This window comes from Notothenia coriiceps, unplaced genomic scaffold (assembly GCF_000735185.1).
Source record: "Notothenia coriiceps isolate Sejong01 unplaced genomic scaffold, NC01 NC01_scaffold00009933, whole genome shotgun sequence".
Taxonomy (NCBI): Eukaryota; Metazoa; Chordata; class Actinopteri; order Perciformes; family Nototheniidae; genus Notothenia; species Notothenia coriiceps.
In genome coordinates, this window is record NW_011342634.1 from 799 (window position 1) to 16,994 (window position 16,196).

At 40.3% G+C, this 16,196-nt stretch overlaps 2 protein-coding genes across 2 annotated transcripts; one reads left to right on the forward strand and one right to left on the reverse strand.

Moving 5' to 3' along the window:
* Positions 1-527: 527 nt before the first annotated feature.
* On the forward strand, positions 528-7,022 carry LOC104945662 (sodium- and chloride-dependent glycine transporter 2-like; the record flags this gene model as incomplete). The annotated part of the gene is made up of 4 exons (XM_010771369.1): positions 528-662; positions 758-861; positions 1,613-1,737; positions 7,003-7,022. Coding segments are annotated over 4 exons (384 nt in total), but the record flags the coding sequence as incomplete, so codon positions are not given.
* Positions 6,232-15,104, reverse strand: LOC104945663 (sodium- and chloride-dependent glycine transporter 2-like). The gene is made up of 6 exons (XM_010771370.1): positions 15,060-15,104; positions 12,473-12,604; positions 11,979-12,078; positions 10,333-10,433; positions 8,545-8,712; positions 6,232-7,483 (listed from the first exon to the last, which is right to left on the reverse strand). The coding sequence occupies exons 1-6, from the start codon at positions 15,102-15,104 to the stop codon at positions 7,328-7,330; spliced, it is 702 nt and encodes a 233-aa protein (XP_010769672.1). The 3' UTR covers positions 6,232-7,327.
* Positions 15,105-16,196: the final 1,092 nt, after the last annotated feature.

The following is a 16,196-nucleotide window of genomic DNA, read 5'->3' on the forward strand; positions in this document are numbered from 1 at the left end:
TGCAAAAAAAAAGTAAAGTAGCCCCCGACTTGGCTTTATTTTTTTAAAGTAGCCCTCATCCTAAAAAAGGTTGGTGACCCCTGGTCTAGAGCTAACATATTGTCATGTTACATAATAGAAAAAACATCTGGACAGTTTTTATTTTAAGTTGCAGTGTGTGTAACCTCACATATGATTTGTATTTATCTTCATTTCTGTGATATTTCGCGACCCGACCACGGATAAGCGGGAGAAGATGGATGGATGGATAATTTCTGTGAGCGAAAATCAAACCTGGAAGACTGAATAATGTTGTTTTTGTTTGGTTGCTGGTTTTCTTAGAGTTAATTCATATTAAATGTTGTCCGAACACCAAAAGTTACACTCTGGATCCCCAACATCACATCCACCTTGTGTTTGGAATAGTTGATTGACATACCTACAAACTTCCCAAATGTTCTTTTCCCCACTGAAAATATTGTAGCAACTTGACACAGGCCGTTTTACTGGCCTTCCCTCTCTCACTTCGCCTCATCTTGTCTCCTCAGGTGGTGTATTTCACAGCCACCTTCCCCTACGTGGTGCTGGTCATCCTGCTAATCAGAGGAGTGACCCTCCCTGGTGCCTTCAACGGCATCCTCTACTTCATAACTCCAAAGTGGGAGAAACTGTGGTCTGCAAAGGTACCTGACGCATGACGCTTAATTCACCCATGTTGTGTTGTTCTCCGTCCTTTCCCTGCTCTTCACCTGCAGCCCTTCCTCTCCTCCTCTGTCAGGTGTGGAAAGACGCAGCCACTCAGATCTTCTTCTCTCTGTCGGCTGCTTGGGGAGGCCTCATCACTCTCTCTTCCTACAATAAGTTCCACAATAACTGCTACAGGTAAACACACAAAAGGTAAACCATGCTTCTGGCAGACACATTCAAACTGTCACTGTAGACATTGACACTGTTTCTTTATGTCTGGTAGAAATGCAGTTCAGTGTTTCTTTCATTTCTTCTCTTCTAAAGCATCCCCCTCTGTCTTTCAAATTTGTGAACTATTGTTGTGTTTTATTCATTTCACTCCCACTCAATTTGAAACATATAACGGTCACATAGGACACATCTACAAAACCAACAGATTTAAAGAGTAATAAATAAACAAAACGTAATGAATGTTAGACTTCAGAATGGCTTGTTGTTGAGTTGTTTTCATAATTCTAAGAAATATCCGCGACTAATTTATTTGGCATATATTAAAATGTTCTCTTTCAATTCAAATTACCATCATGAATGCTTTGCTACAAAAATACCTTCAATAAACATCTAATAACATATTTTACAAACATGCCCATTGCATAATTGTTATTATTTATTTTACAATATAATACATAATGCACTACATACAGTACACCCCCCTGTGTACACTTTCTGTAACACTTAGATTTGCAGTATTAACTCCTACCACCAGATGGCGCCATTGTTTCTCTTTTCTGCTTTACACAACAGTCATGTCCTGTTTCAAATGATAGAGCTTTACCATCATATAAAATTGGTTTTATGTTGCATGTTTAACATATTGCTGCATTATTTACATCACTAAAGCAGATATTAACCATTTGTTTCTCCCTTTCCCTCTTTTCCCCTGCAGGGATACTATTATTGTGACATGTACAAACAGTGCGACCAGTATATTTGCTGGCTTTGTCATCTTCTCGGTCATTGGTTTCATGGCACATGAGTTGAAAGTGCCGATAGAGCAGGTGGCGGATGAAGGTAAGTTACCACGGCAGCAGCAGGCCGGAGCTGTTCACTCAAACACACCTGAAAACGTTACCTGCTGTGGAGATGGTGTGGGTCATCTTCATTTACGTGTGTGTGTGTGTGTGTGTGTGTGTGTGTGTGTGTGTGTGTGTGTGTGTGTGTGTGTGTGTGTGTGTGTGTGTGTGTGTGTGTGTGTGTGTGTGTGTGTCTTTGCTCGTGGAAGTCTGGTCAGAGCCTCTGGATACACCACGAACGCTATGCCTGGACCTGACACACACAAACAGAGCAAAGACACACACACACACACACACACACACACACACACACACACACACACACACACACACACACACACACACACACACACACACACACACACACACNAAATTGGACCTATCATGCTATATTTGAATAATATAGTGTAGGACCATACCTATATAAGGCATATTCATACTTTTTATTTTTCAAAATACCAAACAGATCATGCATTTTAGCCATTCCTCATTTCGCTCAATTTAACACTGTCTTTTCATGGGCTGATTCTGTGAGAACAGCACCATCTACAGGCCTGGCATATGTACTACAGCGTCTCCAGCGCTTTCGAATGGCAATGTCTGTGGCTGTCTCCTCCTGATTGGTGGAGTTGGCCCAATAGCCATAGCGCCACTTCTGTGACGTCACAGAAGTGTTCAAATCTGGATCAGTCTATATCAGATCCGTTGCAGCCCCTTTTTAAGAGATTTGGGTATGGAGGAAAATAGAGAGGGTTGTGTTTTCTGACACTTGGTGAGTTCCCTGGAACACCGGGGACACATATTCATGTATAAAAGACGTACAAAAGTGCATTTTGCATGATAGATCACCTTTAAGTTAAGGTCTTCTTTTGAATAAGAAAAAAACGTTGGGGTTATCCACTGCTACGATGGCCTCGTAAGAACTCAGATGCTCAATTCCGTTGCTTGGTAATCTTCTTTATTGTTAAGAAAACCAAAGCTATCAATAAGGACTCCTAGGCTCTACTAGGATTCTCCATATAATCACTAGGTTCCACTAGGTAATGTAACATGAATCTCTGGTAAACAAGCATAGAGATAACGACATCACAAGACGAACCGACACCAGACAAAGGGAGAGAAGGACTAAATATACACATTAGGCAATGGGGCACAGGTGGACACAATCAGGGGTGGGAACAACAATCACTCTAGCAGGTGCCACATGGACAGGAAGTGCCGACACCTGGAGAGAGAGAGTAGAGTAATTAACATCAAAAGACAGATATACAAAACACTAAAACACAACAGCCTCTTTCTGCATCCCAGCTTATTGAAGGACTTCTTGCTTGTGTGGATTTACTTAAATGACTTCTTACCTGCGTGCATTTAATGAACAACAGGCAAGCTCCACCCGATCATTGAAATAGCAAATTCGTTTGACATTAAAGATGCATCTCTTCTCCCTCAGTCAGCACATGGTATGTACCAACAAACACCAGGCCTGAACGAGTGTTCAAATCATGTTTTGTTTTTTAAATCTCCTCCTCTTTGATCATAAATCCTGTTAACTAAAAACAGTATGTAACATTTTCATACAGCTGCTATGCTTTCAGCTATTTCGCTGGTTATACAAGTGGATGAAAAGGTTAGAGAGGGGATTTATGCATAATTAAAAGACAGTGACAACAAATAAAACAATCACATTTATTTATTGAGTCATAGGTTATACATTTCATGATATAATAGCGATATATTATTATTGGCAAAGATACTATAATCCAATTGCATTTCTATACATAAATACAAAATCTGAGGTAGGGCCTCAAAGATTGGTGACATTGAAAATAAATAAATGCATTTCACATATATGATATATATTTCCTTTTTTCTTTTTTACATTTCAAACTTATTTAAAAGATATTTGTTATATCAATATCTACTCTGTTTTCAAATCAAAACGATGTTATGGGCTGTCGGAGGCACATATCTATATCCATAGGCAGCAGTACCTCACGTAGAACACACAGAAATATATGACATTACTCAAGTAATTAGAAATGTAACCTATGCATTCATAGGTCAGACAACAAAGTGCCAAAAAGACACGACAAACATAACAATAGGAATACCGGTACCATATGAGACAGACAATTAGCTATTCTGTGGTGTTATTTTGATATACATACAATATTCAACCATTAGAGGACATCTATAAGGCCAATGGTTACCTGAAGATGTTTTGTAACGTATTGGCAAACATCGAGGAACACTACATGGGATATGAATGGCAGTATCTTAACTTCCTATACCTAGATGACACATTCCTTTATTCTTCTAAAGTTTGTTTTTCTGTTTTCACTACAACCCTAGTTTAAGTACTCTTTCTTTGGTTACCTATACTGCCCAAAGTTCACTTGCAGGCAAAGCGAATTAACGTTTATTTTTCTGTTTTCTCAGTCCCCCTCTGTAAGAAGGACAACCCTCTGTTTTTCTTAAATTCATGTAGAACAAAAAGCTCCCCAACGCATACATGCACAGACTTTTTCTACTGAGAGAGAAAGGAGAAGGATTACAATACATGAACATTGAGTTACAGCAACACAAACTGCACATGCAAGCTCTTCGGTGTTATATTTTATGAGGCAATGTTGATTTAACTAAACCCTAAGCTGTTTTTTTTTCTCGAACCAAAAGCACAGAAGCCCAGTAGAAATGGAAACACAGAGACACAAAACACAGAATTTACAGCTATTTAGCCGTGGCTCTTAAGGAAATCATTCATAAGAGGCTTTTAGAGCATACTGTCCATTAGATTCAACACATGATTAAAAGGCCCAGCCTGCCCTTATGGCCACCCCTGTTCTCAAGTGAGTGGTAGCCATTGGATTCATTTTTCTTTTGGAGCATTATGGTGTTGGCAGTTCACCCAGCTCACAATTTGTCAACTAAGAAAGACAGAGGCATCCTGGAAAGAGAAATCTCCTCTAGTTCTACGCTGAGACTGGCCATGCAAACATCTGATTGACAGTTAGATGGAGTTCCGTAAAACTAATACAGAGACAAACACCCACACACAGACGAGCATACAGACATACATTATTATTACGTTTGAACGAATAAAGCTACTCAACAAAAGCAACACTGTGGAGCAAGCAAGCTACACAACAGGGCTTTGGTGCTCATTAGTTGATTATGTTTTTGTATACAACCTCTTTAATAACATCTGTGCTATATGCATGTTGAGATTATGAAAAGACATGGCTTTGAGATACGGTTAAGGAGACCCTTAAACGTCTGAGCAACGGTAATTGCATCCAAGTACCAGTAAACGCCTGCAGTGTTAAAAGCATTATAAAGCCAATCAGGACTTTGTGTCAACGTGAATGTGCAGACCCAAATAGTCAAAGTGTGGAAAGGTCTAATTGCTTCTGTGTTTATACATGGTGTTACTGTGTAGGTAATTGGTTGGCAACCGAAAAGTTGACTGCTGTCATGTGACATTAAAGAACAGTGGGACTCCTGCTGAGCTGCACTGTTTTCTTTCCTTCATGCTGCGTAGTAGTTACATCTGAAGAGGACTTTGACGCCCACAGAAACACTCTAACAGAAGCTCATTAGTGCTCATGATGTCTTGACAGCACCATTTAAAGGGACTAAATTACAGCCATTTAACTGATTCTGATGGATCAGTGTGAGCCTTTCATTTTCTGAATATGAGGATAAAACGTGTGCCAATACAATTTAAAGTTGGTTACAAGGATGAGGATTTTGTTAATTAATCTTAACTAGTTATTGTTTTACATTTAACTATGTTATGAAAAGCAATATAATTGATTTAGCACTGCACACAGTTGGGCACAAGTCACTCGTACATCCTGTATCGGCATCGCAAGGCGTGTTTAACAAAAAGCAAGCAAAAATCTAAGCGATGCTGCGTTGAGGTACTCAGAAAGTAGTATTCCGACCCTCTGCAACAAACTCTAAATATAATTTAGCATTCGGATGGCTCAAGATTCTGTTTCCTATGCACTGAATGCTATTGTTCCTACAACTACCGGAGTAGTTTGATGGAGACGAGTATACCTGAGACCCTGTTTTTACGAGGACACAGAGAAGCAAGAGGCATAAGTCTGAAATGGCTAAGAGGTCTCCGAAGGTCAACCACAAACAACAAGAGACAAAGTACACTTCCAGAAAGGATGAGGCCATTTTCTACGCTATTCTTCATCTACTCACACTTAGCAGCTGCTCCTAACAATTTTGAGCACGCGACAACACACGCGCTTACGACTCGTTTTAAGGAGTGTACACTTTGTACAAGATAATACACAGCTAGCAAGAGAAACATGGGGTTTTCAGAGAGACATGAACACAAACACACACACATTCACTCTCAATCTCTTTCTTGCTAGCTCTCTCCTCTGCTGGAGGCTATACATATAATATATATATATATAATGATATATTTGATTTACTTTACTGATGTGATGCACATTGTTAAGATGGTTTGACTTGACAGGTTCACAACACATACAGAGATTAATACACTGTCTAAAATATAAGCACAGAGTGACTATAAGGTCAGGTTTTAGTGTGTTAAATTGGTTAAATGGCCACGTTACTAAAGGAAGGAGAGACTACTCTAGTGATGTCCTACATTGGGAATGTGTTCTTTACATTTTAGAATAATATAATAAAGGAGACCAGGAGTATAACTTAGTAAATAGACCAAAGGAGAGGGTATCACAAATAGTCCCTTGGATTCAGAGAGAAAAATAGACCCAAGCTTCTACCATACTGCAGAGTCATCCAGGCCGAAGTGTATCTACTGAATGTGGTTATCAGGATGCATTCGCTACTCTACTGCGAAGGAGGAGGCACACATTGCAGATCGTATAATCTATTTTTAACAAAGCAAGAGCGAGTGAGCAGAAGCTGCTGTGAATATACATATATACTGCTGGGTAGGAACGAAATGTGAAACCAGAGCAATTTTCTTCTTTTTTCCAGAGGCTGATATTATTTGTAATGCTGTTGGAAATGTGCACACGAATGGAACAAAACACAGATCCCCGCCGAGCTCATTGAACCGCTGCTTCTCTGTCTCACAATTTTCTTTTTGTTTTCCTGTGTCTGCTCGCACCAAGTGATTCATTATCACATGCACACACAAACGCACGTACACACACGACTCCATAGGGGGCAGCTATGGTGAGTCTAATATTGCAAGTGCAATCTGAGCTGTGTCATTTTTATGACACAATCTTCTCTTGGAATAAAGATCCCTGGGAAGGGTTCTGAAGTAATCAGTGGTCATGTGTGGGGGGCAATGATAGCCCATTAACCGAGTACGAAGCCGCAGAGGAGGAGTAGACCCCACCTGGGAAGCCACTCCTCCATGAAAGAAGAGAGGAGGGGGTGGAGAGGAAGGAGGGAAGGGAGAGGGGGTCTGTCTGCAGATCCACCAAACTGGGAGGATGACAGGACACATGAGGGTGAAGCACAAACAGGAGAAAGGGAGAGAAGGGAGAGGAGGGGTGTTTCCAGGTGCCCCCTGCAGGGGTTGGAGGTTGTTGGTGCAATTATGTCAGGGTAACTGCTACTGTTTACTGGTAGGTGCCGAGCTGGAAGTCCTTGGGGGGAAGTTTGAGACCAAGAGAGTTGGTTCCCAGGGGGTCGGTCATGTTTTTGTAGCGTTCTCCACGGTGCTTCAACAGGAAGGGACCCCAGTCGGGTTGAGGGGAGCAGACCAGCTTCAGGCGCTGCGGGGGGGGGGAGGGAGAGACACAACACAAGTGGGTTTGTACGAGGAACTTATCCACGGTCAGTTCATTAACCTCAGTTTGGAGAAACACACAGGAGTATCAGCACTGAAGAGAACTAATGTTCTGCTTTAGACAGGGTCAGCATCAAAACCTAATTAAGCCACATAGAGTTGAGAACTCTTGAAAACATTTCAACTCTTTTTTGTTTTTTTGTGTGTTTTGGTCTAAAGGTCATCATCAGCCTGTAGAGAATAACAAAGATGCCCTCAAGTTCTGTAACTAGTCTGTTTCTATATATTTTTCTCACTGGTATTGCTAATTCGGGCAAAGCATGCAGGTTATGTTGCAACCGAGAAAATCAATATCTGTTTGCTGTAAGTGTATATCATATTTAGAATGTCTCCAATGATTTACCTTGCCGTGAGACAGACCTTTCTACCATTATCAAAGAGCTGCATGTGGTTCAAGGGCCGCGGGTTGCCTAAACCTGCTCTAGGTTAGGTCAATAGCGGTGGGTGGGAGACAGAGTTGTTTTCTTAAACAATAACTTGGTTGTTAAAGGTCCTGATATACGGACTGATTTGATTTCTTTTTTCTAATACAACATTTAAAACCTAAAATTAAACAAGTGCAGAGAAAGTTATAGGCCTAGTCCTTTTGCTTGTAAAACATAATGGAAACATGAAGTGTCTGTCCTAATGCATAAGTAAAAACGTTGATGATTAAGCTTTCAATATAGTCACAGACAGAAAACAGATTAAAAGGTAAAGCTGGAGGATGCTCTGTGATCTGGGCGGCTGTCAGAGCCGCACAGGGAACAAAGACGTTTGGAGAGAAGGCTACGCTAGTCATCATTCATTAATCTGAGTATTTAATTAGGACCTGCCGGACTCCAAGAAAAATTGCAAAATGAATAGTCAGTTAGCTACTGCCTCTCCCTGCTAAAGAGCGAAGGATGAGACTATTGATTTCTCCAACAGTGTGTGTTTGTGATTCTGTTGGACCAGAACATATACGTGACGTGATCATGTCTTGTTACGGCTTTTTCTCACTAATACCTCTCTAAAGCTGCCAGGTGCGAGGTACATCTTAACGCAGAACATGATGGGGATCCAGATGACGGAGCAGCAGACCATGAGCCAGCCCATGACCATGGACCAGGTGGGGTAGGTGTAGTCCTCATACGTCATCCCCTTCCACTGGTACAGACTCAATCCCAGGATGCCCTACACAGAATATGGAAAATGGAGATTAAAAAAGGATGTCTTCTAGGTTACCTTTAAGAATCTCTTCAGCTGCTGCAACATTGGCGCAGCTTATTGGCCACAGGTAAAAGGATTAGATTGTAATGGTCAGCTTCATAGTTATAGATATTGGGAATGGGTTTGTTGTTTATTAGCGTGTGGATGTTTCTGTTTAATACATGAACTCAAACTGTAATTCTTGTCTTGTCCCATTTTAGATTGTAAATCATTTCTGTTTCTGTGTGTTGGCCCCCATTCTAAAGCTTCAGATATTTTTATCAGGGTGTCCCATTTCACATACCTCCAATAATTCCCTTTTTTAAGGGAATTTAATAAAAAAATGTTTTATATTGAGTAAAATAAAAAAATAAAATGAAAAATAAAGTTGTGTTAGCAGATATTCACAGAAAAGGACTCACGTTATTTAATATTATTCATCACTTAAGAGAGAATGCTGATTTCTTTGTGATGAGGTGCAACTTCAGATAATTGTTCAAATAATATTTGTAGCTTTATTTACATCTGTGCAATGTAAATAAAGTATTTTAAAGGAAATAAAAAATAAATCTATAGTTTTTGGAGAACTCTAGAAAACATTTCCAGGCATTTCAACTGCTTTCGCACGTCCGACACAGAATAACCAAGATGGCCTCCAGTTCTGTAACAAGCCTGTTTCTATATCTTTTTATCTTTCTAATTTGGGCAAAGCATGCAGATTATGTTGCAACCTTCAAAACAAAATATACTTTGCACTGGAGAGTGACATGGCACCAAAGTTCAATCAAAACAAAGGCAGAAAACCCCACTGTTCTTCACAAAGTCTTATCCCTGGAAACTCCACACTCATGGGTAAGAATATAAACAACTATTACACTTAAAATACAAATGTTTAGACTTCTGTAGCATGATGTAGTCTGAAGATGTATTTCCAATTACTAGATTAAACTCAGGATGCAGAGCTAAAGCTAAAGCAGAGCTTCCTTTTACTATATTTACAAATAATTGGACAGGATTGGACAAAGTGTACCTTCTATTGACTACATTTTGGAACCTGAAAGATTAGAATAGGAGGAAGCAATTGAAAACAAACAGAAATAAACCCAGGGTCGACAGAAATACATTAGCTTGGTGTAGTAGTGCATCAATGAGCTTCCCGAGGAAATCAGATCTCCCTGGAGAGCAGCGAGAGAACCAGCCGGCCTCGCTGTTGCTCCATTCGTCATCGTCACCTCTGATTCAGAGCTACAATGGTTTCCACTACAATTACTAACACGGCTTCTGGCCAGGGTCCAACACTGAACCCTGTGCATCAGATTCTGCTACCACAAATAAGTGGCCGTTTCCCAGAAAATGTGTTGTCTGGAGATAAATGTATGTGTGTGTTTGCAGCAGCTGGGTTATCAACAATCTGGCAGTAACTATTTTGTAAAACAACTTGAGACTTGGTGACGTGACAGGAATAGAAACAAATGAATACACTTCTGTTGCTTTCCAATTGCAAATCAATAAACTTGAAAGGCAGCAGTGAACCATTTTTACGCCGCACATGTTCTGTGTGTGTGTGCGAGAGAAAGAGAATAAGATGAGCAAAAACAAACACACCGTCAGAATGGTTGGAGTCACAAAACCCCAGCAGATTCTCCAGAATCGGTTTGGCTGGAAACCAATCATCATTTCAATGTCCTCACAAAATCTCTGCAGACCTGCACAGACAGAAAGAAAAGAGAAGCAAAATGAAATAAAAGGACAGAAACATGGGAGAAAGACAGAAAGAGGAGACTGAGCTGGGTTTAATAAGGTCCCTTAAAAAAAAGGCCTTGTAAAATGTGTGACTGTGTGTGTGACTGTGTGTGTGTGTGTGTGTGTGTGTGTGTGTGTGTGTGTGTGTGTGTGTGTGTGTGTGTGTGTGTGTGTGTGTGTGTGTGTGTGTGTGTGTGTGTGTGTGTGTGAGAAAGAGAGGGCAGTATAGTTTCTGTGGTCCTTCAGAAAAAGCGTGGGAGCAGATGGCTTCATTCCTGCGGCTTTATTGACGGATAACAGTGAGTGACATGAAGAGGCAGTCACACAATCATTTCAATATGTCACCTGTACTGATGCTCTGACAAACTGGAGTTTTCTTCACCTGGGGAACAGCCTGCTCCTGTACACCTGAGCCCTGTGTGTGTGACTTAGACATCACAACAGAGACCCCTAGTGGTCACAGGTGGAATTACACCGTGTACACCGGTGAGAAAGGGAAGTGAGAACTGCTGTCCTACTCGAAAGACTTCACGATGATCAAGCTCTTATTCACATAGACACCACATCTTTTAAACGTTTGGAACGTTTAAAACATATTTAAATACTAGCCAGGGTAGGCTATGGTGTTCCCTTTTCATTGAATTATCTAACATGTTCATAAGAAAACGAGTTAAGAATGCGACTAGAGAACTTCATTTTTAACGTTTAATAATAGATTTTAAAGTTCCTTTTCCTGTCGATAAGGTTTTGAATAAAACATGGGATTTTGAATACCAGCGATTTTTCTATTTGGGTTTCGGTCGAAAGATTTCTCTATTTCTTCTGTAATAGGTTACTTGTGAATACAAACGTCTCTGAAACAGCAGGTGAATCCTCCTGGGGCACTAAAACTCTTGCCTAAAAGCTATATTGATTCAATTATTATATGTTTAGAACATCTTTGAAGGGTCACTTTGATTGTTTATGTCAAAAACAGCTTTTCTAGACATACGAAGTCTGTGAAAACAGTAATGATTCGGTGGCTCTGGAGGAGATTTGTCAAGTCTGAGAAAACACCTCAAGTGGCACCACTCACACTTCACAACAGAGTTTGAAAGACATGGACATTGAGGGTCTTACAAAAGATGTTATCAGGCTGCAAATGAAAATTGTAGCATTCAGGGTTTGTTGAATTACTTCTTATATAAATGAATAATTTCTCTTAAAACCAGAACAGTTTCCTGCAGCTGTGTTCAGGGATATTTGATATTTGATGATAGATTTTTTTATGTAAGACCTTCAAACAAAAGGGAGGATGGAGCTGAGATTGGTCAAGATATGTAGACAAAACTAACCAGATTTTCATAGATATAAAATGAATACCCAAGGAATATAATCTAATGAGCACATTCGTTCTCCTCAAAGAACAAAATAGTCAGTTAGTTGGTTCACACTGTAGGATGTAACAATAACATTACAGCCTTCATTATTGCATGTGAAAGACATAAGACAGGATCAGCTGTACTCACCATAGAGGTAGGAAATCCCCAACAGCTCGCAGATCGCAATGATGACCAAAGAGTAGGAGGCTGCGTACGTGTCCACCAACTGCAGCATGAACATCCCATTCTGTCACACACACACACAAACTAAATGTTACAGCAGTTCGAGGTATCATCCTTCAAGGACACCCTCCTCCTTCACTTTTTGTCAACCTCTGACTTCTCAATGGAGATAACTGTCACAGCGACTTGCACCGGATGAAAATAAACGACATGTATAAATCCTACTTTGGGCTGGATTTTGCCTTCTGAGGCTGTCTGGGGGGATTCTAATAAGACTCAGCCTCTCTTGTTCCAATCAGCGAGCCTGTCCTCTGAAGACCCCGACTTCACTTTGCATGCAGAGATCTGTCGGCTTATTCAAAGAAAGAGTCCAAGGACATGTGGAGACAATGCTCAAATGTCCCTGTGGGGCCTTGAAGCATCGGTGTGTGCATGGATTTGTGTTTTTAGTGCCGTACCTCTGTAATCATGGGGAACCCGCAGACGAAGAAGATGGCACAGAAGATCAAAGTAAAGAGAGGTTTGTTTTTCCTCAAGTATTTGGGGAACTCGTCCGACACCGAGGTTACGATGGTCTCTATGGTGGCGAACTGGGATGGAGATAATAGAGAGGAAGAAACAGAGAGAGTTCAATCACATGCAAGATGAAAGATTTGTCATTCAGACTCAAATTTGATTAGCCTATAATAGAACAAATTGAATTAAATTATGTTAAATCATCATGAAGTTCGAAATGCTAACTCTGAAAAACACATCATCATATATCCTGACTACAGAATGACTGAAATGGTCTCATCAGCCCAGTTTTGCAGCAGCATTTCAACTAAAAGGCCTCCAGTCAGCACGTTTTCCTCTTTTGTATCAGAGCAGTTGATGATGCTGGAATTCAGTATTCAGAGCCGTTCGCCTCCAATTCATCCTATAAACCCATTTCAGTCAGACAAAACACGTGTTTCTTTCACATGTTTATTAGAAGCAGCATATAGTTTGGCGTCTAGGCTCGGACCTCATCACTCCATAGATATACATAGCACGATGAGTGATGATTAAATAACTAACCCCAGAGCCTACAGGTGGAAGCTGGGGTGGTGGTGGGGCAGGCAAGCAGCAGCGACGTAGAGGTAGCTGCAGCAATAGCAGCAACAAGCAAAGCATAGAGAGAGATCTGGCAGGTTAAATAGAGCGGCATATCAAGGAGACTCTGTTTTGTTGGTTGTAGAGTGGCAAGGGGCGGCAAATTGAGAGAGCTGGTATAGTGTGTGTGTGCATATTCATCTGCTGCTGTCCTCTGGGTTCTGAGCCCATTTTAAAATCATGTTGCATTTGCTAATGGAACATGCTCCTCCTCAGGATTAGGATAATGTTCTTTATTTGTTTTGGTAATAAATGGAATCACGGCAAAAATGGGGCGAAGCCTGCGAGCTGGTTCAGGCAGTCAACTCGAGCACTTATGCTGCATTCATACATAACAGAAAGCCATTGGAGCTGAGCTATCTGCCTCCTCTCAGCTCGTCTACTTCCTACTGAACTCCCAAAACTAATTTCCCGTCAACATCCCAAGCCTATTACCGCCGAGCTGCTTTCTACAACAAAGCCACCAGGCCTCTCTTCGGACCTGCCGCTGCCAAGGCAAAGTAACATCATCATTTACTGTTAATGTAGACTTGTGTCTTAATGCGCCGCTGTGCCCCCCCGCTCCTCTGCTCGGCTCAGAAGCATCACACTGCATGTAGAAGAGTTGGTGTTTTTTACAGGAACTGTTTGCCCAGGATTGTATCCAGAGGTGCTCTGGACTTTGTTTTAAACATGCCAGGGACTTAAGGGTTTGTTTATTGAAGTCACATCAGGAATTAATAAGTGCAGTAACTGACACAATTACAGTTCTGTAACTTTGAAGAGTGGTGTGCATTGGTAGTACAGAAAAGGAAGCACTTTGAAAGTGTGTTATTACGAATTTAAGCCAACAAAACAAGCTTGAAACACAATTGTGACAGCTATAAATTGATAATGGCTAAATGTGCAAAGCTAGCGGGCACAACAAAACATATAATTTTGTGTATAATTTAAAGGCACGTTATAATTACATTTATAATACATTTTACATCTTTAATAATAATGTTTAATTTTGTTTAAATACTTTAGTGGTACACTCAAGGCCTCCAGCCTCGTAGATGACAAAAACTGGCTAATGCAGTTTTAAGTTTTCTACTTATGCTTGACTGTATCTCCACACTTTTTTGTGATGGTTTAATCTAGAGAATGTCAGACAAAAGTTTGGAAAAATTACTTTATTTATGTACTTTAATTGTACCCAAACATAGATTTACTTCAGGGTTGTTGTTGCAAAACTTTAAGGTTAACTTTATTTCACTCACTCCAATCATGCAGCCCCCCCTCAGCTCAAGAACCTGGAGAGCTGGAGCTTTTCAGCTGAAATCAGCCACAGTGGGTGGTGTGTGTGAGTAATTATGATAATTAGGTCAATGTCGGCAGAGTTTATACCGAGCTGCATGCTGCTAACAAAGTTGAGTGTTTACTTTGAGACTCTCCTTTCCAAAATAAAGGTTGCTGATGTTATCAAACTTAGAAATCTTCACCAAGAGACTGGTGCTGTTTCAGCCACTTCTAAAACATTGTGTTCTCACAAACAAACAATGACTACTCTCATTCCCGTACTCTGATCTAAGATTGTTATTCCCCTTAAACAAAAAGCTCTGCCCTTGGAGCTCGGAAATATAAATAATTTATATAATCATATGAATCTTTGTAATTTTAAGCTGCTACAAACCCACAGAGAATAAACACTGCAGCTCCAATTATCTTTTTTAGACTCTGTTGGAACATTATTTTGGTTTAACTGCACATTTAATGTTGAGTTCAGCCTCCGCTCTGCCCTATCACCCTTACTTCCCACAGCAGCAGGCTGTTGTTTTTAAATGTTTTTCCAAAACAATCCCCTATAAAGTCATAGTACACTACCTACCCAGTACAACACAACAACATAAAACATAATTTAGCAGGAAAGTGCATGAATGTTGCATTTACAATCCTCAGGAACTCCACTCCAATCGGAGGATAGTGCTGCTCCATTTCTGATGGATTTTAAAATGTTGTTTGTTGTAGGTACTTACTACATTTAACAAGCTGTGGAGTATTTTTGGCAACCCAAGTGGACAATACATGTCACCATTTTAAGGTCCAGGTTTGTTTTGCTGTCTTGTACCAGATTCCAATGAGAGAAGTGACATCACTTTCACCACTGTGTGCCCACTACAGAGGGATATCCGGCATCTCTTTAGCCTATAGCTTAGAACAAAGACTGAAAGCTAAAGATACTTGCTAACGTCCATAAAAAGCAAAAATAAAAATCCAAACCAAAAGCTATTTTTCGACGTCAACCACTGAACAACGTGATCTCAGTGTATGGAGCAACAGTCCTGTCCCTAAAATGAGTTTCCAAGCTAGCTAAACATAGCTGAATGCTCTTCAGACAATTGGTTGCTAGCTTAGCTGCTAACAAGACACAACATGTAATAACAAAACGTTTGAGGTTTTATTAACAGAGCTAGTACAACAGTTGCTTACAAATCACATGTCAGATTTTAATTATTTTCACATCTTAATCTGGCTAACATGACAGGTGTATTTTGAAGTGGGTTGTTGAATTGTTATTTGTTATGACCTGACTAAGGTGGTCCTAACAAGCGAAACAACTTTAAAAAATAATATTTTAATAAGCATAGTATAATTGTCAATTTAATCAAATAAAGAAGTCATTATAGTGTAAATGTCAATGAAACTAGTAGCAAGTGTGAGGGAGGGTTTAGGGGATGGTGTGTATAAAGGTATGTGTTTGAAGGTGTTTGAAGACCAAAAGTAACTAATTAACTATAATTAAATCAAATATAACGATAACTTACTATCAGCTTTTAATGCCTAAAATTCTGATTGTGTCGAAATAGCTGGCACTTTTAGAGTACCATAAAGTAATCTTACTCCTCATTATTATAAGGACATATAGGGCACACACACACACACACACACACACACACACACACACACACACACACACACACACACACACACACACACACACACACACACACACACACACACACACACACACACACACACACACACAGTAGACGACGTACGTACGTACGTACGTAGTACGTACGACCG

What these genes read in the sequence shown, in the direction of transcription:
- LOC104945663 (XM_010771370.1), bottom strand. Translation starts at nt 15,104, where the DNA reads ATGGAGCAGCACTATCCTCCGATTGGAGTGGAGTTCCTGAGGATT. An exon ending in GGTTCCCCATGATTACAGAG is followed by an intron (nt 12,079 to 12,472) that starts GTACGGCACTAA and finishes TGTGTGTGACAG; the next exon opens with AATGGGATGTTCATGCTGCA. An exon ending in TGACTCCAACCATTCTGACG is followed by an intron (nt 8,713 to 10,332) that starts GTGTGTTTGTTT and finishes TATTCTGTGTAG; the next exon opens with GGCATCCTGGGATTGAGTCT.